Genomic DNA, 24,181 nt, shown 5'->3' with positions numbered 1-24,181 from the left:
CATCAGCAATGTCTGTAAATGGCTGAGCAAAGTACTACTTCTTACGTCTACTGTGCAAACCAGTCTGTTCAGCAAGCGTTTTCTTAAGTTATTTAGCACAGAGAATCAACAGAGTGTCTACTGCAGATTCTGAGCTATTCAAATTGGTGAAAATTCTATTTTTTTACTACCTCAACTTCTCTCTGGATCCTAAAGTAGAAAGTCTCATTCCAGACAGGGTTGTCAGAATTCCTGATGGTTTTGGTCTGAAGCTTTCCAGGTGAAGCAGATGGCAGCCACAAGCGTACATAGCAGTCTGATGCTGTCACTGCAGCAGAGAAAAATTAAAAACCTGATGCCAGTGTTATAGAGGAACAGTAGGGCTAGGCAATAATCCTGGAGATTAATAAATATTACTATTTTTTTTTTTTTTTTAATTAGTAAAGAGATCACCGTTTGGAAACAACCAAGGAAAACCATCTAATTACTCAGTAACTACAAACTGCAAATGTACACATGCACACACAAAGTACACTAAGAGCCACGTTTCCCATGTGAAGAGAAAGAGGAAAGTGGACTATGCCCACTGACCATTCCTCAGGCATAGTCCTTACAATTCCAGTCAATGATGTTAAAAAGTTAAACTGAAACTACAGCTGGTTCCACACAGGGCTGTTAGGATGATTACAGGAAAGAAGAATGCATATTACAGCCAAGATCAGAGTCTGGCTTGCTCAGTTGAGTCACACAAGCATGCGGAGGGGACATAATGGCTGTCTAGAGGTGTTAGGCACTAGGCAAGATGATCTGTTGCAGCTCAAGGCCAGCGTGGGCCCAAGGACTGGAGGGCACAAGCAAGTCGGAAATCTTCATTTCACTTCCATCCTATATCTATTCCTTATGGTTAGTGCAGGCAGTGCCTCGAGCAGCCATCCTTTGGGGAGAGCCGGGGTGGGGAAGTGCATTTACTTTGTGAAGCTTGGCAACGGTGTGAAAGGAAATCTCCCAGGTGATGTCTTTCAGAGCTGGAGTCAGGACTTGACGGAAGATTTCTACTGCAGCCCGAGATGCCTAAATACTTCAGACTGGTATCAAGCAGTGAATAACATTGCCCCGCAAGGTTTTGGCACGAAAGTGGAACTGTCCCTTCAATAGAGTAGATAGAAGAGATCATTGAAACTCAGAAATACAGGCCTTGTCACACGAACACCTTTCTAGTGTCCACCTCTGGATGGTCCTATGTGGCATTTGCCACTGGAGCACAAGAAGCCTTTGGCAGGCCGTTACTCAACCGACCCTGCACGGCAAGGCATGGATGGTCTCAGCCCAGTAACTCAAGTAAATCATTGCAAAGTGATGTTTTTTCCTACTGAGTGAGTAATTTTTCACTAGAGGAATACACAGGCCAGAAGTTTCAAAACTGACAAAAGGCAGCTCAATGAGGAACTCATTGGAGACCTCTGCAAAAATGGCAGCTGAATAGCTGGTCCACAGCACACCTGGAGGAGGAGACATAGGAGGCTGTGAAGGGGAGATAATGAGTTAAAGACACTTGAACACAAAAGTACACAGAAAAGTCTGGTTTGCCAGTATGCTCAGCATGGGCTTAGAACTGGATCTGCAGAGGTCCTCCTTAAACAAAACTATCAATATAATTTATTGTAACTGGTCAGCAAATACAATGAAAGATAAAGTATTTTAGAAGGCTTGAAACTCTCTAATTTACCTGATTATTGTGTAAAATAGGTACATTTCAATAAAAGGTCCCTAAATTCACAGCCTGCATGGCAAAATTTCTGCCCAAGCAGATTCATAGATCGCAGTGTCTTAATGAAGTCTACCTTCCCTTCTTGGCCCAGAAAATTAATCTGAGTCTTGTTTTTTGCCAGTTCCCTGAAATGCCACTAGAGATGTACTCCAATCTAATGATATCTGAGACATTTAATCTAATTATAGCCCTGGCATCAGTATTTATATTGCTGTGCTTTACGTACATTGCTCGCATACCTTCAGAACTTAAGAATATTGCTCACTGTGTAAACTCTGGAGGTGACTAAAAACACAATCAAACCACAACTCACACAGGTCTCTTGACTTGATGTTCTTAGCTTGTATGATTCTTACAGAAAGCATGTGGATGGGGCAAAACTTCATCTGCAGAAAAAACAAATGCAACAATTTGATCAGCTCAGAATGCAAAAACAAGATGTATTTTGAACAGTACAGGGGACAGTCTGCCCATGTCTGTTTGAAGTGAGGTGACCACCTTCAAGTGGCAGTGCACCACGCTGAGATGAAAGCACAGCGGCGCACTGGGCTGTTCGCTGAGGAGCTGGAGTAAATGAAGACAGAGAGAAAACATGGACGCAGACAATGGTATGGAAAGCTTTCTTTGTCACCCCAGAGGCACTTGTTTTCAGGCAATGTATGGCCACAGTGATGGTTGTACTGCCAACACCCCAAGGGTCCTGTGCCACCCATAGGTCAGAATGGGGCCTTTGAAAGGGGATATTAGGAATTGCAGCTGCCTGCCCAGGTCATGGCACAGCTGACCTACCTAGGCCAGGGCATGGCGCTCACCAAAATGCACTATAAACTTCTGACTTTGTATCTGAACTAAGATTAAATTTCTGTGATGGTTGTAAATAGGGCAAGCTCACCAAGTGGCCCTGCTGACTTTGAGGGAATAGACCCCAGGCCCAGCAGAGACCCTTCAGACAAAATAAAAACTGCTCTGCTTTCCAGGTATGATATTACAGAATTCCGTATCGTTATGTATCCTGAAAATACCTCATGGGAATGGAAGCACTTGCCTTCCAGACATGAGCTTTATTTCTATCACAGGCAGGCTATCATTTTAACACTATTTCAAGTTACTTGTTCCTAACTCTTAACAGTTAAAACTTTCCAGGCTAAGCTATTCAGAAGATGCCTGCCATTTTCAAAAGATGTTCTGAGAAGCATGAATGAACACATATATAAATGTACAATCTTAATAACAGAAGCAGAGAAAAGAGTTTAATCTTTTTTCAAATTGATACATTTAAATATCCTTTTATTTTTCTTCTATTTTAATTCTTGTTTTTCTGCATGCCATACTAGCATGGTTTGTCAGCAATATTAAGAAATAATAACATGCAGTTATTACGGTCCCACTACCACTAATAAATTAAAACTTAAAGCTTAAACTACCAACTAAAATAATATGTCTATTTGCCTAAACAGGGAATCTCATTACACTGTCACTAAATAATTTGACAATTTTATTTTGAAAGTTAGCACCATGACTAATTTTCCTGACAAGGAAATTATTAACTCTGTAGATACTAACTGGTGGGGAAGGAGGAACCTCTCTACAGAAAGAGTCACTCACTACAGTTAATCTGAAATTCTTTTAAAATGAGGTGGAGGCTATTATTGGACATGTTTATTAGAGATGAGAATAGCCGGCATTCAGTTTCATTCAGGCTTGTTTAGAAGTAAATTACATTACATGAGACGGATATCATCTGAACTGTGAATTAGCATGTTCAAACAAAGGCCTAATAATTAATTTTATTATGTCACCTAAAGTTACATACTTCTTAAATTCAGATTTATATTTAAGAGCTGCCCTGACCAAAGAAACTCTTGTTAAACCTATAAAATCATTTTAGTCTGTCTCTTGGCTTGTATAAAATTGCAAAGCAAATTTGTTTTTGTGTGACAAGAGCTCTTTCTAGTATGTTTTCCTCCAAATTTAAAACTGACATATTTAAAACTTCCTTAGTTTAATGCATTGTGGACATTACAAGTTCTAATTGGGACACTTCCATATTATTCCAGTTGCCTGCTGAAAGAATTTGACTTCAATATTCCTGTGCAAATAGTTATTTATCATAGAACTACCAGCTGGAACACTCACTCAGCATTCTTAGTGGTTTTCATTTACATGAATTATTGGATTATGCAGACAATTACAGAGGTGACTAGTTTTAATTAATATGTTAATTCTGAGTCATTTTGTAATCAACTTCTCCTTTGCTCAACAGAAGCCCAAACCATTCACAGAATCTGTCTTCACTGAAGAAATACACATTGGCATAAATTTTGCTTTGAAACTTTTTGTGATGAAAATTTCCTAACTACTTATAAAAATGGTGCATCTGCAGGTCATCTTCAGAGTACTCTCAGATGTGACAGATGTCATGTTTTCATCCTCTGCCACTACAGCCAGAGTGCCTCACTCCTCCTCCCTTCCCCTTCCAACAGCAATCACTTTCCTTAAGCATGTCAACATTTGCCAAACGATGGAAGCATCAAAGGTGACTCTTCACTCCTCCTGATCTGGTGCAGCTTAGTCCTGGTGTTATTGCAGGATAAAAGGCAAAGAGATTCAGATGGGAAAGTGTGGCCATAATAAACCCTAAGGGCTCTGCAAATCCCACAAGGAAGCCAGAAACCATCCCTCTCCCTAGACTGCAGTTACTCCAACCTGTGATAACCATTCAGAAGCAGGCTAATTAATTTTTTCGTCAGATAAAGGCAGAGCTAATTTTCTTCAACAGTAAAGAGCACACTCCTAAGGTCTGATTTGGGTGGTCTAAAATAACAGCTTTGCCTGAAAGTGCTGATACACCAGAACACCCTTCTTCAAAAAATAATGACAGTTAGAGGTACCATTTGCTATTTTCATAACATGAAAAGCAACACGTAACTTCGCAATTAATGCAACTTGATGAGTGCAGACACCCTATCCAGACAGCCCCTGACAGACTTGCAGCTGTACTGCTCTTGTTGGTTTTAGTTCACTTCCTTGGGAGGAACATGGTTTCTTGTACAGGCATGCAGAGAGTAACAAAACCCCTCTGTAAACATCCAGAGTCAAAGGCAGCTTTCCCAGAAACACATCATTCTATTTTTGCTGGGAAATTACTAGTGTTACACTGGGGCCAACAACAGAGCCCAGGATTCAGCTACCTGTGTATTGCTGCATCCTAAGCAATTGCACTCCAGGCCAATAAATAGTAGCATCTCCAGAGTACCAAAGGAAAGGCTAAAGCTTGGGGGGGAAAAGAAAAAAAAAAAAAACAAACCCTAATAAACTTCTTTTCCCTTGACAGTATTTATCTTTATATATCTGTACTCTCAAACCAAGCTTTGAGAGTAATTGCTGTTTAAAATACAGAAGAGTCAGTAATCAGGAGATAAAACTAGCATGTCAGAATTGCCACAGCTGTATCAAACCTTAACAGACTGAAAATTCACATCTGTTGCCACCATCTCCTTGATTGTACTAATACATGCTCACTGACTTCCTTCCAGAGGAATGCTGATCATCTGTGGAAGGACACATAAATCTCTTGTTTACAGGCAGTTAGTCACTTAAGGTTTCATTCCAAAAAGACAACTTTGAGCATATGAAATCTTCTCAAAGCTCATAAATATTGAGGAGCCTACCAAAACAATCTGTGGATGGCAGTAAAAGGAGAAAAACCTACCAAGAACTTATAAGTTTGATTTCAGTCTTTGTTGCACCTCCATGCTGCTACTACAAGAAGATCTCATGGCCAGCTTCACTAGAAAAATCAGTATTCTAGGGAAGTTCCTGCAGTCTGGGAACCTCATCCCATAACTCCCTGTTCTCTTTTTCTTTTATTTTAAATAAGTCCTTGGTTTGTACATGTTGGAAGGCTGATTGGAATGTCAGTGTTTCACTCCCCCTGCACCAAGCTTAGGCAGCCCTCTGAGCAGAGTTCTCACCACAGGATAACGCCAAATTATATTAAGCTTTAGATGAGGATTTTGCTGTCTTCTGACATTTTGATAATAGCTGTAAGATTTGTCACTCAGCTTTATACATATGTTTCAGACATGAATAATTCATTTCTTTCATGGATTACGTCTTTCTCCAGTGGTGTACTAGAAGCTGTACAATACCTTGCCTACAAGATCTCACACCAATGTAATTATTGGTATATTCTTACCATTATTTTATGTCAGATACTGAGGATTTGGTCAAACTACAATTTGGCAATTTACCAATTTGAGATTAAATCTATAAATGTATAAACTATAAAAAGCTTAATAACCAGCCTGGTTCTAAAGCACTCTCTTCCACTAGATCCCGTAGTACCTAGTATGGGCTCTTAGCCCTTCCATCACTGAGAACACTGCTAGAAATTTGTCTTTCCAACCAGCTGCCTACTTTCATTAAAATTAAAGGGATGAAAAGCTCTAGTGGAAAAAGTGACTGACTGAAGAAATATTGAAAACTATGAGAGTCTCATTTTGCTTGGGAAGCACAATTGTCCCAAATTTTACCACTGGAAGTTGAACGATTTGTGAGGAAATTTAATTCACCTTACAAACATATACTGTAATTTCATGTAATCACTGATGGATTACTTCAAGAATCATTGTGGATTTGGGATGTATCTCCTGTTCAGATATATCAGTCACCCCTTTACACGTATGAGCGGGTCCCTTGGGGCTTTGTATCAACAAAATTTCTGAGTATTTTTCCAGATGAAAATTATTCCACAGTCCATAAAATAAAACTTCTAAGAAGGGATTATTCTTGTCTGAGCAGAAGAAAAGACATTGTTACGAATATGATAAATTGTAAATTAATACTGACAACCACTTGTGTGTCAATTTGGTAGCTCTCCTAAAGTGCAAAAAACTAACTGGAGATTAGGAGGTCTTCCTAGATAGTTCAAAGAATCCACACATTTCTAAACACGTGGGTTTTTTAATGTAAAAGAAAAAAAAAAAAATACAAAACCACTCTATTCTTATTTCCATATCTATTTACCTACTTATACACACTGAAACACGGGCTTGCCTGACACAACAGCAGAGCTACCTGCAGTACTGAATTAATCTCTTTCCTTGGGAACAGAAGCTTTCTGACCTGAAACTATGCTTGCACTCAAACTTTTTGGCAGTGGTGCCTATTAACCAGGAGTCTCTGTACTCACGGAATAGCTGTTGCAGCATTGGGATGAAATGCAAGAATTTTGTCACTGAAACTTTCTAGATAAAATTATACCTGAGCTACCTACCCATCTATCAGCTCCAGAACTGTCTCACTAGATACAACATCGATCTTTAAAACTGATAGATAATATTCATGTCTACAATAGAGAGATACGTCTGGAACTAACTGGTAGATGGACTAGATACAAATTTTATCCAGAAAGTACATGGCATTTACAATTTATTTTCTCTTCCTGAATGTTTGTATATTTTTAATCTATCCCTTGAACCATCTGTTCAAGCTACTGATATTTTTCTAATCTTTAACTTCGCCTGCAAATATTACCACAGCACCATTAATGATCTCCATAGGCTGTAGCATGTAACATTGTTTCTCACTATATTTTAAGCCCATGAATGCCCATATTTCTTTTATTTGTTGTGAAATTTGACAAAGAATTTGATACACAAAAAATGATTATCTGTAAATAATTCATGCCTTGCATTCAGACACCATGTTGATTTTTTTTACTATATACATGAGAAAACGAATTTTCAGCTAATAGTTCTGTTGATTTATACTAAGAGCCATCAGTTAAAATCTCTGAATGGAACTTACTATTAGAAAACTCAAGTCCAGACATGAAATACTTCCACTAGAATTGCAAAAGTTGTAAACATTACGTTAAAAATAGTTAGATCTGAACAGGTCAAACAGGTCATTAGATGTCTCCCCTGAAGCTAAAGTAATACAGATTATGCTTTGTTGCTAGATAAAGCTGTTGGTTTATTTCAGCTGGGGGAAGCAATGAACATGTGTTATCCAAAGAAAAGCACGCAGGAGGGCTAAAGCACTTTCATTTTAAGGGAGGTAAGCTCTACAAGAGCAGCCTCCTCTTCCTTCAGGGACTTCACTCTGGCATGTACACCAACGACAAAGGCAAAGCGCCCCATTTGCTCTGTGCTTTCTCTGAAGCTCACTTACACATCAGTTACTGTGAGGTAAAAGAGGAGAGCGGTGCGGCTGCACAGCTCAGGATGTCCCTGCCCCACCACAGCAGGCTCTGCATCCCAGCAGATGCACGGAGCAGGGAGTTTGCTCAGGACAGCTGGAGCAGAGAGGCCCAAGAGCGAGGTGCCCGGCCACGGCGAAGCGCGGGGCTCCGCTCTCTTACCTTGGCTGGTGGGCTCCCCATGGCACTGAAGATGGCGGCAGCGACCGAAACCCCAATTTGGTTAACAGATCTGTCAGCTGACAAACTGGCTGGCAGCTTGTTGTGCTGCTGCTGCTGCTGAAATAACCTGAAGGACACATATAATTTATACAGGCGCCGAGCTCCACCCTCTGCCTCCTCTGTGTGGAGGAGAGCCTGCCTACATCTGAGAGGGAAAGATCTGCAGTGTCAGAGGTGAGCAGAAAGGCTGACACTTTTAGTATTTCCCACAATTTGCTGTTGCTCTAACATCCTCCCAACAGGTTTTTGGGTTGATTCTGACATGTTCAGAAAGTCTTCCTTCACTCTCACCTCTTCCACAAATCTAGTCAGAAGATTAATTTTCAGTAGCTTTTAAGTTCTTCCACAAAATACTCCATGAAAAAGAAAAAGCCAAAGGGAATGCAGAACAGAATCTAACCTATTACAATCTCTGGTGGGAGACCAACCCACTTCCGAGTGCTCTTTTCAACTTTTCCACAATAGGGACTCAATATATTCCCAATATATTATCAGGGATCTTTCTGACAACTGGCAAACCATGACTCCTCAGCTGGAAGTACCTACTGGCTGATCACCTGGCCAAGGCAGAGATGCTGGTGAAATTGAGATAAATAGTGGCAGAGAAAGGGAAAGCTGCATACCTTCTGGCTTTTTCCCTCTACCTGCTACTTATATGAATATGACAACTTGACATTTCCCAGCTTCCCATCCTGCTCCCCCATCAACTTGCTGTAGACAGTGCTGGGTCAACAGGGCATCCCTGAAGATGGCTGGGTCCTAAGGCATCCCTGAAGATGGCAGAGGCATGGCTTCCTCCACTTCTCCCATGTCTACTGCGACCTGCTGACAGGGCTCCAGTCAGGACATTGCTCCAGGCAATCTGCTCTGTCTGTACCTTAATCCACACTTGCAATTTCATGGTGTACAGACCCAGACTTGGAAAAGGCCTGGAGGCCACCATAAGTTTTCAGTAAGGTGTGTACTCACTGGGGCATAGTAATACCAGATAGGATCACACCTCACAAAACAGCCAGTGAACACCTTAAACTAATGCAGAATGTCAAGAGTTAATTTTCATCAAATAGTATGAATTTGGCTTTTGACAAGTGAAAAAAAATTAATTATAATCACAATAGTTGTTTAGGAAAATAGGTTTACCTGAAATCTTTGGCTTCAGATTTTTCATGAAAGTTAGACACATACTGTGGATCATCCACTTTGTAAAATATTTTTCACAAAAAACTGCCACCAGTTAAAATCAGTTTTAGGCAGATGCTCCTGGGCTTCTGCAAGTGACAACCAACCACTCAAATTGACGTTTTGCAGACTCTGCTCTGGAAAGCAGCACCATGCTCACCACCAGTGAGAACTAGATACACTAGGTCGAAATCTTTGAAATACTAAGAAAGATTCTCAAATAAAGGTCTGGTGTTTACATGCAGTATATCGAAGGGCAGTTACAAAGCTCACGGAAAAATCAACCAAAACTCATTTGAAAGCAATGTGGAGTTCAGAGTAACTAACTGTGCATGCCCGCAGGACTCCTGCAGTAACACTGCTTTAACAGCCTCACTTGGGCATTTTGATAGGACCAGTAAAGGCTGCAGTGCACACACTCATCTTCTCGCTTCCATGGGCACAGGAGTCTGTAGCATCCCATTTCCAGAGACAAGGAAAAAAAGCAAAGAATAAAGGAAAAAAGCTCTTATTCAGAGAGGAGTCTTGGTTTTCCACTTTTGTATTGCTGTTGCAGTTTTGATCAGACAGTCTGCTGCTATAGTGAACTGAGAGACAAAAGTAGTACATTGACAAATTTACCTCCAAAAGAGAAGGCAAGTGGAAAACCAGCCAAAGAACAATGAACTCCACTCAAAGAGTGGTATGTCTGCCTGGAAACAGAGCAACACACTAAAAACAGAACAGCTGTTTTAATGCAGGGAGACCAATGTCTTAATGGAACAGGAAAGAAGAAAAAAAGCTCCCAGAATGCTTTCAAATCAAGGTGCAAAAGTTATTTTGGAGAGCTATGGAACTAATTTTTCCAATAATCCCTCCAAGTCCAGTAAATGAGCATGGCCAAAACAAAACGTTTTGTGTTCCTTGTCAACAAGCACCCTGACACCTACTACATCCATTTCCTCCTGGCCATCAGGGAGGTGGGCTATGTGACATCAGGGCTTGCTGCAGACATTAAAAATGCACAGCACAGGGAAAGTAAGACAAAGTCTACTGCACAAGGAAGGAACAACAAAACTTAAAGGTTAAACCTGAACCAAAGAGGGCACAGCAGAATATGCTAGTGAACTAGATAATAACCAGGCAACAACTTCAAGGTGGTACAGAAAGTCCTCCCCTTTTTAGAGGGAGGACAGTCTTGCCAGGCTTATACTAGTGGAGTTAGGCTCAGAAAATACAATACTGTACCTGCAGCATCAGATTGTAAAAGACAGTTCAGGAGTTAAAGAGAAAAGATATTCTAGAAAGATTGTACTTGTTAATTAGGACAGTCTCATTCCACATTTGTGACTGAATCTTACTTCTTTTCTAAACTGCTATTAAGAAAGTACTTGAGAATAAACTGGGGTGGGGGAAGAGATAAAAAGACATATTAAATTACACCAAGGTTAAATTGGTTCATACACTACCTGTTGGCATTTGGGTAATGCACACAAGAGACTGTGAAACAAAATTGGAATGGAAGGAATGCAAGCCCATGCTGCAAGCTCAGCATGGAAGAAATAAAAGTCAATTAATATAGCATTCAGCTACATGCAATTTACCCAGTGGGCTGCTCACTAACTGCCCCTTGCAGGAAGCTACTGAGCTGCCAAAAACCAAGCAGTATAGTGGGAGCAACTCCAAATGATTGTGAACTGGACTATCCTATGGTAGCATAATCTGAAAAGGTAACAGGGACAGAACCTACAAAAGAGACAGAAGTCTCATTTAGTGGAGATCATCATTTGCCCCAGCAATGGCACTGCAAAATTTCAAACTCAGCTTTGGTGTACCACAACTGCCCTCACTGAGGCACTGTCTTCAGAGCCCTTCCAGCCTTGGTCCCAGCAGCTTCATGAGGAAGGATGGCAGCTACCAAAACACACACCTCTAAATATAAACCTCTCATAACTTTGTGGCAAAAAAGTTTTTCATTCCTTCCATAAAAGCTTTTAAATAGAGATAAGTGATGACTCTTTCTAGGGCTAGATGCAGCCACACCACTGAGTAGGTGGAGGTGGAAGACTGTGCATTTTGAGGAGATGTATTGTTTTGCTAGACAGAGACAATGGGCGATAACAGTCACTTTTTTTTGCCTCATAAGTCAGTTTGTAACCTGGTTCAGCTGAGTGGCTAGATTAGGAAAATTATAGTTATCTAAGAAAAGAAATGTGTATAGTCAAATTCAAACCACATTTTTTAAATGTTCTCAGAAATTGAGAAAAAAAGTAATTTTTTCAGAGCTGATCCCCAAAATATTTTTTTCCGTATTTGTTTTCTTTAACTACTGTAAAAAATAATCCAAACAACAACAAAAACTTTATTAAAATATATCTCAATTATTTCAATTCAAAATTACCATGTGAAACAAGGAGCTATAAAGCAAGCTTCAGAAATGCCACATTTAGAACATGTAACATTTATTTTTGAAATAAAAGCTAAGTTTTCATTGTTTCCTCCTTGCCCCATTCTGAGCAAACAACATAACCATTCTGAAATTATTTTAGAATTTTGAATACTTTCCAAACAACCATTTTCAGAACCTGCTGTTAATTAGAACAAAACTACAGGTTGTCTGTCTGAACAGCAATCAGGTGATAACACTTGTAAATGAACTGGCCTTCTGGCTATCAAGATCCAGCCCTGTTTCAGAAAAGTAAAAGGTGTTATATCCTCTTACCTATCTCCTGAACTACTGTTATCTTAAACAAAGGCTTCACACAGTAAATCCAGTATCACTGGCTCTTTTTCCTGGCCAGAGTAAGGGAGTTACTAATTTCCTTAGGTGCTTTGCAGGTGTGGTTGTAAATATGGAAAGATAGTGATCTTTGTGGCTTCACCACGGGAGGAAGCTGCTTATTACTTACCTGGGGTATCTGAGGACTGCAGTGTTACCTTTCCAAGACACGTCAATGTAAAGCCACACATTGAAACCTACTGTGCTTATGTTTAGAAATTGTTCTTTTATTTAAACCCAGTGATTGCAGAGCACCTAATTGAAAAAATAATTGAGTAAGATATTTCAATGTCGTTCCACTCAAGCCAGTTTCTGAAACCTTTATCTTTAGATCTTATTCAAATAGTCTGACACTGATGTCAGTATAAAATTGCTTGTGCAAAGACCTCAGAAGAGTTAGGTAAGTATTACACTTCACCACTTGGCTGACAGGAACACATGACTTATGGTTATGGTATTCAGCTTCAAACTATCACGAGAAGGGTTTCCTTCAAGAGGCAGGGTTGCCACCTACCTCTTGTATTTATTTAATGGTCGCTTTTTTAGAATCAAGAGAGTAACTCTTGCTTTCTGTTACTGCTTTTCAGTCTCTATGACTACATGCTCTTTGGGGCAGGATCTTCTAAGGACATGTTTGCGACTGAAAGTTATTATACTGGGCAAGAGTAATTAAAACACAAAGGTTGCAGTGATTGCATGACACATACAGCAGCATTTCCTTTGTGTTTCTGTCCAATTCTCTTTCAACTCTGTATGTGGGTTTTTTCAAGGTCCAACATTTACCTGAGCACAACTCTTAGATGTTGGCTGAGAAAGAAATAAAAGATACACTGTAATTTATTTCAAATAATATGGAAGTCATTAAGGGCTCAACTAATGCATTCTGCCAGTAACTTATTGTCTAAGAAGCCCTTCAAAAATAGCAAGACTAAAACAGTAGCAGGCATCCTCACTGTGCTATTCTGTAGGTTGGTATTGTCAGTGGGTAGGCTTCTTAACTAAGGCGAGCATCAGCCAGCTAGCCAAAGCTAGTCCTGGCCTAGGTAATCTGGAAGATTTTAGTGAAGTGCAAATGTAAGAAAACCACTGAACTGAGCATAGAGGCAAGGCAAAGAAACATGGAAACAGCCAAATCAGGGAGAACTGAATGCATTCAAGTAAATCACCAGTAGCTCTGGATACACCTGCAAAGCGTGCCTTTAGAGCAGGCACACTGATCACTATCAGTGAATGCCCATGCAGAGTCCTTAGTAAATATCCCAAAATGCTCAAGTCTTAAAGATACCTAATGGCAAAGTTTCATGTTGCAGCAGGAAATCTAAGAGCTAGTTGCTGCTAAAACAGGAGGTTTTGCTCCAGTCAACTCCCAAGCTTAGAAAGCCCTGCTCCTTCTCCACAGTACTGGCTCTGGAACTCCTCTGGCAAAATGCTGAGCTCATTTGAGAGGCTGAAGTGACTGAAAACTACTCTTCTCCTTTTCCTGAGGAATTTCCAGGGCTGCCCTTCTGTAGTGGCAAGCAGCCATTACCTCAGCTTGAGCTCAGTAGTGAGCATCTGACCATGGACAAGCAGCACTGTCCATGAGAGCTGTCTAAAGCATCAGTACTCCAAGGGAAATGAGCATCAGAGGTGGAAAACACATTAGACAATTCAGCGCACATTCCTGCAAGTGGATCATTACCCTCCACTGATCCCACTACCAGAAAGTCACAGGTCTTTTCACCACCTCTTTGTAGGTTGTGTAGGTCTTCTAAGTTTACTGAAAGACTGTCAAATTTGAAAACTGAATTTTTTCCTTTCTTCACTTACATCCCTTTTTTTAAATACAAAAACTCTAGACATCAACCAAGCTATATGAACAATTTAAAATAAAATAACCAGAGTTTGACTTAGTCATTAGAGTTATTATAAGCCTTGCAAGCTTATTTACAGCAATTAAGAGCCCTGTGACTCACTTCTGGTGAATTATAACTTCTGACAGCAGAAGACAACTTCAGGGGTTCTACAGAGGATTTGAATATAAAAGTTCCTTCTGCATTGATGCTTATCCCTGTAGAAAATATTTCTGATGAGATAAATTTCTCGCTTAGGTGTGTTTCTCTTCTTCCACTCAACTTGTACTATTTCTGTGACAAAAAGAAGTCAAATTTTTCCTAATACAGCAAGTGGGAATTTGCCTTGCTGAAAGCACTCTCAGCTTAATCCCAGCAGTATGAAAGCAGCTTTTTGCCACCTGCTCCCCTTAAGCCAGCAGAGAAGGCAGACAAGTGTGAGCAGAGAGCCTGGCACTTGAAATAAGTGAGCATCTCAGCTGGTCTCAGGAAAGCTGCTCTAACCTGTGCCAAGGCAGAGTCATCCACTGAGCCTGATATTATCTCTAAATGTCTCTGTATATGCATATTAGGTCAGGGTTAATTCCTCTGTTTCAGCAGCACATAAAACATGACACTTGCATAACGCTGCAATTTTAAATGCTTTTGGTCTAGTAGAAAAAAAATATTTTTACAGGCACAAATCTTATTTAACCTCTTAACATATATAATACCTAGGGAATTCTGAAACTGAAGATTTTTACAAAGTGTTTCTTGAAACCTGAGAACTTAGAATAGAAAATCACACCAAAGCCAAGAGAAATGTATAGCCTTCAGCATCTCAAGGAACTAGAGTGTTTTTAACTGTAGCCTCCCACATTCATGGTCTGTGTGGCAGGTAAGACATGGCCATGACATGGGCAACAATAGAAAAGCTTTTTGTGTAGGCCATGAAAAGCATTGAGTCTGTTTAGAGCAGAACATTAAATTAAGCTACCTGCACTGCCTCATTTGGCAAAGGATTCCAGATCTATGTGCCAAAGGCCCAAAATTAGATCTCCTGGCCCTAGCCAGGAAGAGTCTGAGCTGGGGGAGATGCATCCACTCAGAGACTCTAGCTTCCAGGGGCAGAGATCTGATGGAAGACAAGATTTCAGGTGATCACCTCTCCCATAAACAGCTCCAGGAAGCTCACCCACAGCCTGCCAACGCAGCTGAGCACAAACCACTGCTGGTGCCCTCCCTGCAACACGCACAATTTGTACTCTGCAACCCTTCCCCATGCAACAGACACATTGCAAAGTGGCAGAGACCCTTGCTTTGTATGATTCAAAACCACTAATTGTTGGTCTTCCCGCCTGTGTAGTTACACACATACTGAATGCATTTGTCAGCCAAGTAGTAGCAAGCAAACTGTGAACCACAAAAAGGTAAAATGTCCTGCACCAGTGCTGGGAACTGGAATGTTCATCCCACAGAGGAAATAATGTTGGCACACCTCCCTAAAAAGATTTCACTCCAATATATAAGAAAGATTTTGCAACGTTTCTGGGTTGATGCCTCAGCTGACATGCCAGGACCCTGCCTACACAGCTGTTTTGGCTCAGCAGTCCCCTGGGCATGCTGGGAGCTTCACAGCTAAGAGATCTAGGAAGCTGGAAGTAAAGGAATTGACCAACAGCCTAAGAACATCTAATGGGCATCTCACTCACCTGCTGACCAGCCTAGGGGGTAGCCCCTGGTGAGTGGGAGAAGCCAGCAGTGTCCTGTCATCACAGAATGATGGGTAGCCAGAGGAACAGGCCAGGTGGGTCAGCAAGGCATATGAAACCATGACGGCTTTCCAAGCAGGTTTCCGTGAAGCAGGAGAACCAGCCAGCCCAGCAATACAGAACCCAATCACCATTTTTAAACAAGGAAGTGTTGCATCAGAAAATGCATGATCAGCTCTGTTCATCAGACACCTCTTCCCCACGTACACTACATCTGGGAATGGCAAGGACCCGACTGTTGATAACACACTGCATATTTCCTCCTCCTCCTCAGGCCTGACACACAAACAGCTGACAACATGGACAGATATGTGGAGCATGGAATGCCTTGTGCAAGAACTTGCTTACAGTAAAAAGAGAAGAGAGGAAGTAAGATTGAAAATGGTAATGTACCCCCTGCTCTTTGACCCCATCATAAACCCTTTGTACATCTTAGATAAGTTAGTGAGAAATCTGTTGTGAAATGGAAGTAGCAACAGCCAGCTCACCTGAGATCACAGGAACTGCTGCAAGCCAAAAGAAAGACAAACAAATATTGTAAAGTAAAAAGAATTATTCTGTTGTTGTAGAATACACCTTCCTTTTATGAACACAAACATTGCATACTGAGAAATTGAGTGTATTCCCCATCAAGTGCCTATATTTTGGAAGACATCAGTTTACCCAAGGTCCAGAGAGCACCAAAAGGTCCACTAGTCATAGTATAGATCAGAAATGTGTCCCACCCTCTGAATTAATACTTTAAGGTGCTTCTTGTTCCACATTGTTTAACCTTAGGTGGCTCTGAATCAAATTAATGAATGGTTGCATTACATTATTACAGATGCAGCTAAATGCACTTGTCCCAAGCAAAACATTCTTCAGCTCTGGGGGGAATAACCTGGGAGTCAAAAAGTTAATTAATGGTTTCACATGGCACCAGGGACAGTCTGTAAGAAGCAGTGAGCAGGGCAGCCTAATTTTCATTCAATATACTCATGTACTAGGAAGTCTATATTAATAACTCCAACAGAAAATTCTATGGTCTCCATTGCAAAACCAAGAAACAAAGATACTGCAAAGCAATTTGATGCTTTCCTAAATAGGAGTAGATGTTAACAGCTATTAACAACCCCTTTTACCCCCAACAATTGAAAGAAGAACTGTACAGGTGAATCCATGCAAATCCATTTCAGACTCTCATGATAGATATATCTATTTGATATCTTAATTCTAGTTCTGGTCATGATCATCTGAGCTCCACTTCCTTCCTTCTGATATGTGTAGTCATTGCCATTATGTGGTCTGCCTGTGTCAGGACAGGGTTTAATGAAAAACATTCTAACAACAGATCATCTTGGGGTTTTTATTGATAGCTGTGTAGAGCTCAGCAGAAGTAAAACCCTTATCCCTTACACTCTGTCTCCCGCCCCTCACCACTCCAGATTACTGAGGGGAGCTAGTCAAAATTCAGCCAGTCAAAAAACAGCCCAAGTAAAATGCTGAAAATTCAAAGCCACGTCTTTGCTGTTGGAAAACATGTGCAAAAAAAGTAGGAGACATCTTCCTCATCTGCAGCTACTCGTAATTTACTAGTAGGTCTTGTGCTTAGACAATTCCAGCTTTTCTGCTATCCATTTAGTACTTAACATATGCATTTAAAAAGCCAAAAGCTTTGATCCTCTCAGACACTTGCACACATTCCTCTCAGGAACAGTCTAATTGATATTAATGGGATAATTCACAGCTGAAGTGCCACCTCAGGTGCACCAGTGCTTAATGGACTGGAGTACAACCAAACAGACAAAGGAATATGCACAAAACATCAGCCCATTTCCCCCTCTCTGCTCCCTGTGAAAACCAAATGCATCACATTTTTCTCTAGGTTTAATTATTGTGAAACTCCCATTCCTCCTATTTTTTCGTACATGTTGGTGTTTGTGTTGGTGTTCATGCATTCTATTTAGACTACAGATCTTTTTCAGAGCAAGGTCTACAGCTTTTCTGAGAACTTCTATCACTTTGAACAAATCACTTCTCTCTTGACTTTTCGCAGTGCCACAGTGCCACAAATGTCAATAAATTCTATTTCTGATCTTGAAACCTGCGTTAAAGCTAAGCTATGTATCTTCCCTCCTACACCTTCCTTTCACAGGGTGACCCCTGACTTTTCTCAGCCTCCTCACCACATTTCCCCCCACCACGTGATAACTAAATTTAAACTAAAACTGGATGATCCTCTTTTATGTGTAGCTCAAACATGAGGAACTTGATTCAGGCATTACTGAGAAAAATGCATACATTGGATAGGTCCAACTAAATAGTCATAGATGGCTTTTCTTTTTAAAATCTCTTTTTCTTCCATATTCAATATTTTCCGTATATAACAAACATATTTTAGAAACCTGTAATTGACCTATATCCACAGACAGTGATGGTCTCTGTGCTTCATAAAAAGCTTCAGATGAAGAGACAAGCTGTTCCTTATTTCAAGAAGACTCTTTTTTTAATCTAACAGTGTTAGAAACTAACACTGAAATGCCCTTGGCACTGATGATATACAGTGCACCTCTTCCAAAAAATATGGAGTACTAGAGCTTCTCAGATAATACCTTGCACAAGACAACACATAAATGTTTCCTCAGAAGGAGCCTTGGTTCCTGAGGTTCATAAAACCACAAGGGAAGGAAATACCCATCCTTCCCCTGTTTCACAGATTTCTTCCCTGAGCAAACATTTTGAAGGCAGTTCCTGGAGACAAACCTTGAAGGATTTCCTCAGCCAGTTTCCATTTCTTATTGGTATTCCTATAGAAGAGGCACCAACCCTTCATTTGCATCTCATCTGTGTCAGAGGGTTTCAGCCTTTCCTGTTTATAGTTTATATGCCATCATGGCAGCAGTGCCATTAGGATAATTATAGTTATGTTAGGACTACCCTGCACACTACCAGGAGACGCTTTGTGTCTTAGATAATGAGGTCAGCAATTTCCAAGATCTGCAGAACAAGGACAAATTGTTTTGGCAACATGCCCAACTTACTCCCAAGCTTGACCTACCACCTTCTCCTACAGGAGACCCCATCTGCTCTTCTGCATTATTGTTTATCCCTCGTGCTTAGGCTCTTCCTCCAGGATGAATAATACCATGTTTTATCCTATTCAAAAGCTCCCATATTGAAGGCCACACCAGCACAGAAGCCAATGGAAAATTCTTCCAGTTAAGATACTCACAGAAGCAAGGGTGAGGGGGAAATAGAAGAAATCATAGGCCAAAATCATATCTGAGTAAATTTTTCTAAAACACCATCAGTGGAACACATTTCTAAACTGGTTTTGCATTGCAAGTAGCAAGAGGAAACACAAAATAATCTGCTATTCACGAATGTGCAAACAAATGGACTCACAAAATGGTCTTCCAAACCCTCCTGTTGCACTGTTGCTGCCTCTGCAAGAAACAAGACATCCCAGCCCTACTCTAGTTTGTGAGATCTGACAGTCCAGGTTTTATTTAGCATTTCATCTCAGGTCACATTCAAGGCCAGCTAACACAGCTAATTCCTCAATTCATACCATTGCACTGAAATTCATACTGAGGCACCTGAATCTTCAGATCACCACGCTTTGTAGACCTAGTAATTCTAAATATGACTTGACTGTGTATTTAAATTGAAGATACGGCCCTCAAACCAGACATATTACAAGTGAATTCCTGGTCCAAACAAAATTGGTAGCAAAACTATCACTAAGAACTACACATCTTAAACCAGCGCTGTCGCTCTCAGCAGCTCTGCCGAGAGTAAGCTCCATACAAAGCAGAGCAGCTGGCTTAGGGAAAGCATTGCAGCTACCTAATGTGCTAACCAGCAAAAAAAAGCACCAGGCACCCTCCGTGGGTGTTAAGCCTTTGCCAGACATGTATGCTTCCTTTAAACAATCATCCAACCTACGTGGTCTACCGGGGTGTTAGCACAGGGCCTGCTACCCCAGGCTCACTTACCACTCACAGAAGAAACAGTGCACCCTTATGCTTAGCACTGCATGAGATTTTGCAGCCTTTTGACACACCCTGAGCCAGATATCATCTCCTTGGCTAAGGCTTGTACTGTATTTGTACACAACTGTTGCTCTCCCTGTTGCTATAGCTGTACATTATGAAATTCCTTAAATATGCAATACATCAGTTTTTGGCACAGCTCTCTTGAGCAGGTGTGTTGTGCAATGCATTCTTCAGAGCTAGCAGGGATTAAACAGCATTTTGTGGGTCCCAGGAGATGCAATTTATATTGCTCTGAGCACTGTAAGGCCAAGTTTGCTCGATTCAGCAGAGTCATAGGCTGTTGCAAATTCAGATACACAAAGACAGAAGGAGAAAAGAACTATGACTGAAGTTTAGGAAAAGTTCAGCACAGATGAATTTTTAAATTTCCAACTTGCAACAATTTAAGATAAAGCTTTCTATACAGGCATGTTCCAAAATGCAGACATTTGGAGAAAAAGTGCTTCTGACCTAAAAATGTTCTGACTTATTCCACGGAAGGTAAAGGAAGCTGAGAAACAGATGTTTTGTGTAAACTATCTTCCTAAAACTCTCCTAATGTCAAGCTTTTGAGACCTTGTCACTTTTGCTGAAGTGTCTCCTTAGATAACACCACATGGTTGGATACTTTGAAAAGCTGGAATTGCTAGGCTTTATTGCTAGAGGGTTTGGTGCCTTAAAACACAGTGACACCATGTGGCCAATGGCTCAGGATGGAAACAACACACTGATGGAAAGGGCAGTGTACGATTTTCTCATTTTTCTTTGACTTTATTGAATTTGTCCTAGGCATTCTTGAAACTATATTAACTACTGAGAGCAAACTAGGTTAGAATCGTCATCTGGACAGGTAAATAAAGCCAAAGCCAATGACCATTTTGGATTTCAACATATGTTCAAAAGTCTCAAGTTTGCAAAATTGTCCAGTAAAACCTACCTGTGAGTTCGGCAAGTAAATACCCAGAACAGTTTTCACGTATCTCAAAACATCATATTCACTCGGCAAATGCAAGCAACTTGTACAACTATGATTCAACATTCTCAAAAAAGTGCATCTGCAAGTTGCACCTAAATATCTATGGTTTAATTCTGCAGTAGTATCACAAAAACTTGCCAGTAATTTTGAAAATGGAGATATATTTGCCTTGCTCTCATGGCTTGTTTTTCTTCCAAACAGATACAGTTACCCCCACTTATTTTTACAGATATTTCTACACTAAGTATTTAAAGTCACAAGTGGGAATATTGCTGCTAGGAATGTTCTCAGTAGGTTTGTTATCACTCTGCATTATATAATATGATGACTGATGTGATGAATCATCTCTCCCTAGCACAGTCCATTTTTTCAAATGAGGTGCTGCACATTGGAAAGGTTCAGCTCATGACAAATGGTAAGAACGGGCAGATCTCTTTGAAAGACATACACACACACAGGCAGGCAAATAGGCAGATGAAAACTGAATACAGAATACCCCTCACACAGAAAGAGAAAAATAAATTAATTAGCTCTTCACAGGGAGTATATTCACTCAGTAGTACTAATGCCCGTTAATAAATGTGTATTTTGAGGCAGTGTTCAGAACACCTTGCTCTCAAGGGCAGAGAGGAAGTGAAAATACAAGAGTATGACTCCCAGTTGTACAAGCTTTGCAAAGTCAGTGTGGCATCGATGTTGCCTTTTTTGCTGACTAGTTAGATTACATGCGGGTGTCATTTTTTCTATTCCATACCGAACTCCTGATGAGCAATTTATGTCAATACTCTCACAGTGCATCTGAATGTAAATTAAATAGGTTAGTGAGAAAGGTGATCTAAAAGGATTTTCACCTACATATATAATAGTTTCACCTATATACATAGCAGTTAGAGCCTAGGAAGTGCCAGTTAATTAGATACAGGACTTTCTGACTGTTCCAAACAGGAATTTGAGTTGAGGAACATTACTGACCTGACCCTTCAAATTTTGTCACCATGACTGGTGAGATTATGCTGCCATCTTGTGACCTGTAAATTTTACTTAGCTGCAGGGTGACAGACTTTTTCCCCTAGACTGGGAGGACAGCGCACACGATCTCCCTGGTACAGGGGTGCAGTAATGATGCTTTGAGTAGCAAAGCCTTCTTTTATATTCAGACCCACATTGTCTCTGCTTAGTTTCTGATCTGTCTCCCATAGGCTGCACCCTTCAATGTCAACATGGTTGCTAAAGGAAGTGAGTAGAGGCAACCCTGCAGAGGGGATGAAGCCCACAGTTTAAAGGACTAGAGGTTTGTAATAAAAGCTAAAGAACATCCCACTGCTGCCAAGAGAATCATATGTGCTGGAAAGCAAAACACACACTCAGCCAGTAGTTGAAAATTACAGTATACACTGAAAAAATATAAAAAAGACATATTCTTTACAGCTGGGAAGCATTATTATAAATTATTACATAGTTCTGTATATTGAGGATAAAATTTTCCTCTCCATCTTCTCAAGTGTAAAGTTCGTATATTTATGGTAACATTTTTCTTGCTTGAAAAAAACCCAGTGTTACAATTCACGGTATTCTGAATCTAAACAGGGTTGTTCTATCTGGTCACATTAAATAAAATAGCTGTGTATCAAATAGATATGCTATTCCCTGAACAATACTTCAGCTGTGCATGACTGCCTACCCAGCATTTTGAAATACCTGTAAAAAGGTTACTGTGGCTGCAATCACACTGAAAGCAAGCTGGGATCCCCTCTCCTAGTAACGCCCCCTTCTTTCCTTATACCCCAAGCACACATGCTTCCGTCAGTGTGTACTCCCACAGCACTTTTGAACTAAAGACACAGAATTAAGCCTTGAAGTGCTGGCAATACGAAAGGCATGGCAAGGCAGGAGCAGGCACATACCAGGAACCAGCAGCTATGAGGGCTCTGAGCCAGCAAGGCAACTTCTCTGAGCTCAGATTCATCGTTTGGGAGAGCCCACAGACAAACCATCAGTCTTTCCTCTCTACCAAAGGCTCAAACACCATTACACACTCAAATGATATTTCCTTTCAATTCCTTGCTTGCCAGAGGAAACCAAAGCATCCTGCACTCAGTTTCTGACCAGAGTTTCCAGGACATACTGTATTTTCTTCAGGACATGGCATAGCAGAACAAGAGCTCCCAACTAGCCACTGAAGGTTATGTTTACCTATCCAGTAAACCATGATTCTAGAATATGGAAAGAGGAAAAATGAATCTCTATACTCACCCAGCATCCATTTCTGTAACATGTTGATCACTTTGGCACTAATCTAATACTTGTAGATGTAAAATCCAACTGATAACAATCCAAGGTCCTTCAGGATATGTGTCATTTTTTCTCATAGTAGTATCATGGTCAAAAATCTTGGAGGCAATGTTCAGGACTCCACCTAGTGAGCTAAAAGAAGAAGTCTTTAGAGCAGAAAGATATTGCTAAAGAGATCCTTCCTTTCCTCTGACAAGGTTAGAAGACCAGCTTAAGACAGCAGAATGTATTCTGTTGTCAGAAAACCTTTATGAATCTATGTTCAGGGATTGCTGATGTTTTTAGTATTATGGAAGTAAGTAAAGGATACATTGGAAATCCATGGCTGGGAAGGATATACCATTTTCCTCTTGCAAACTTGACTCACATACAAAAATGTACAGAAACATATTAAAGAAAGAGGTAATATTTCCCTATAGAGATCCTTGTCATATCAGCATTTGCATCTCCATATTCTTAAAGCCCAATTCCAGACATACCAGATATTTTGTTTTTAGATAGAATCCACCTCTGCAGCAAGAGTTTGTGCTGGGTCTGTCATTTCTTCCTCATTTCAAAACGAGGGCTTAAGAGCTACCAAAAGCATTGAGCAAGCCCTTCTGCCCTGAAGCAAATACAATCTTTAAATCTTCCTAATATATATTCTCCTCTCTCCTGCTGTAATATATCAGGCTCTTCCTTTTCTGACACAGTCTGCTCCCAGAATGGATTCAAGTTGCAGCAGCAGTCCAAATAATCAGCGGATTAACAGAGGAGTAAAGTCTATATCAGAGCTAAGTGAAGTATGTTGTAGTTTGAAAATCTACTAATCAGACAAAAGCCTGAGATCTGATAATTAATAAATTTCCTTTCAACATACCTCATCACAATAATCTGATCACCTGTATTACAAGAGATACAGAACTCATTTTGCAAAGATTTTTGAGAATAAGAACTTAACATAAGGCTGGAATTCTTCTAAAGAGAGACAAGAGGAAAGAAAGAAAAGCAGAATTCAGAAAATCTAATGGAGGAAAACAAACTCAAATAGGTGTAGAATAAAACAAAGGATCAGGAAGCAATAAAACTGCAGAAGCTGGTAGTCTGGGGGCAACTGAAGAAGAGAATTTTGGTTTGTTCTGTGGCTCTTGCCTGAAAGTGGAAGTAGATACCTGCTGTGCCTGCTGTTTCTATGGTACTGGCAGAAGACAGAGCTGAGGGTGC

General features: G+C 40.4%; 1 protein-coding gene across 3 annotated transcripts in view; it reads right to left on the bottom strand.

Annotated features, from left to right (window-relative positions):
• The window catches only part of LOC132328985 (cytosolic phospholipase A2 beta-like), a 30,373-nt gene extending 22,125 nt beyond the window's left edge, over positions 1-8,248 (bottom strand). Inside the window, exons 1-4 of one of the 3 annotated variants that reach the window (XM_059849509.1) lie at positions 8,115-8,241; positions 2,061-2,133; positions 949-1,125; positions 171-307 (exon numbers count right to left, since the gene is read on the bottom strand). In XM_059849509.1, the coding sequence (XP_059705492.1) occupies positions 171-307; positions 949-1,125; positions 2,061-2,133; positions 8,115-8,135 (408 nt within the window). In that variant the 5' untranslated portion in view covers positions 8,136-8,241. Of the gene's footprint in view, positions 1-170; positions 308-948; positions 1,126-2,060; positions 2,134-8,114 lie in introns of all 3 variants that reach the window. The other 2 variants (XM_059849510.1, XM_059849511.1) reach the window with 2 other exon arrangements.
• Positions 8,249-24,181: the final 15,933 nt, after the last annotated feature.

The sequence above is a fragment of the Haemorhous mexicanus genome, chromosome 6 (assembly GCF_027477595.1).
Source record: "Haemorhous mexicanus isolate bHaeMex1 chromosome 6, bHaeMex1.pri, whole genome shotgun sequence".
Taxonomy (NCBI): Eukaryota; Metazoa; Chordata; class Aves; order Passeriformes; family Fringillidae; genus Haemorhous; species Haemorhous mexicanus.
Note: the sequence above shows the minus strand (reverse complement) of the source record. Positions and strands in the feature narration are given on the sequence as shown.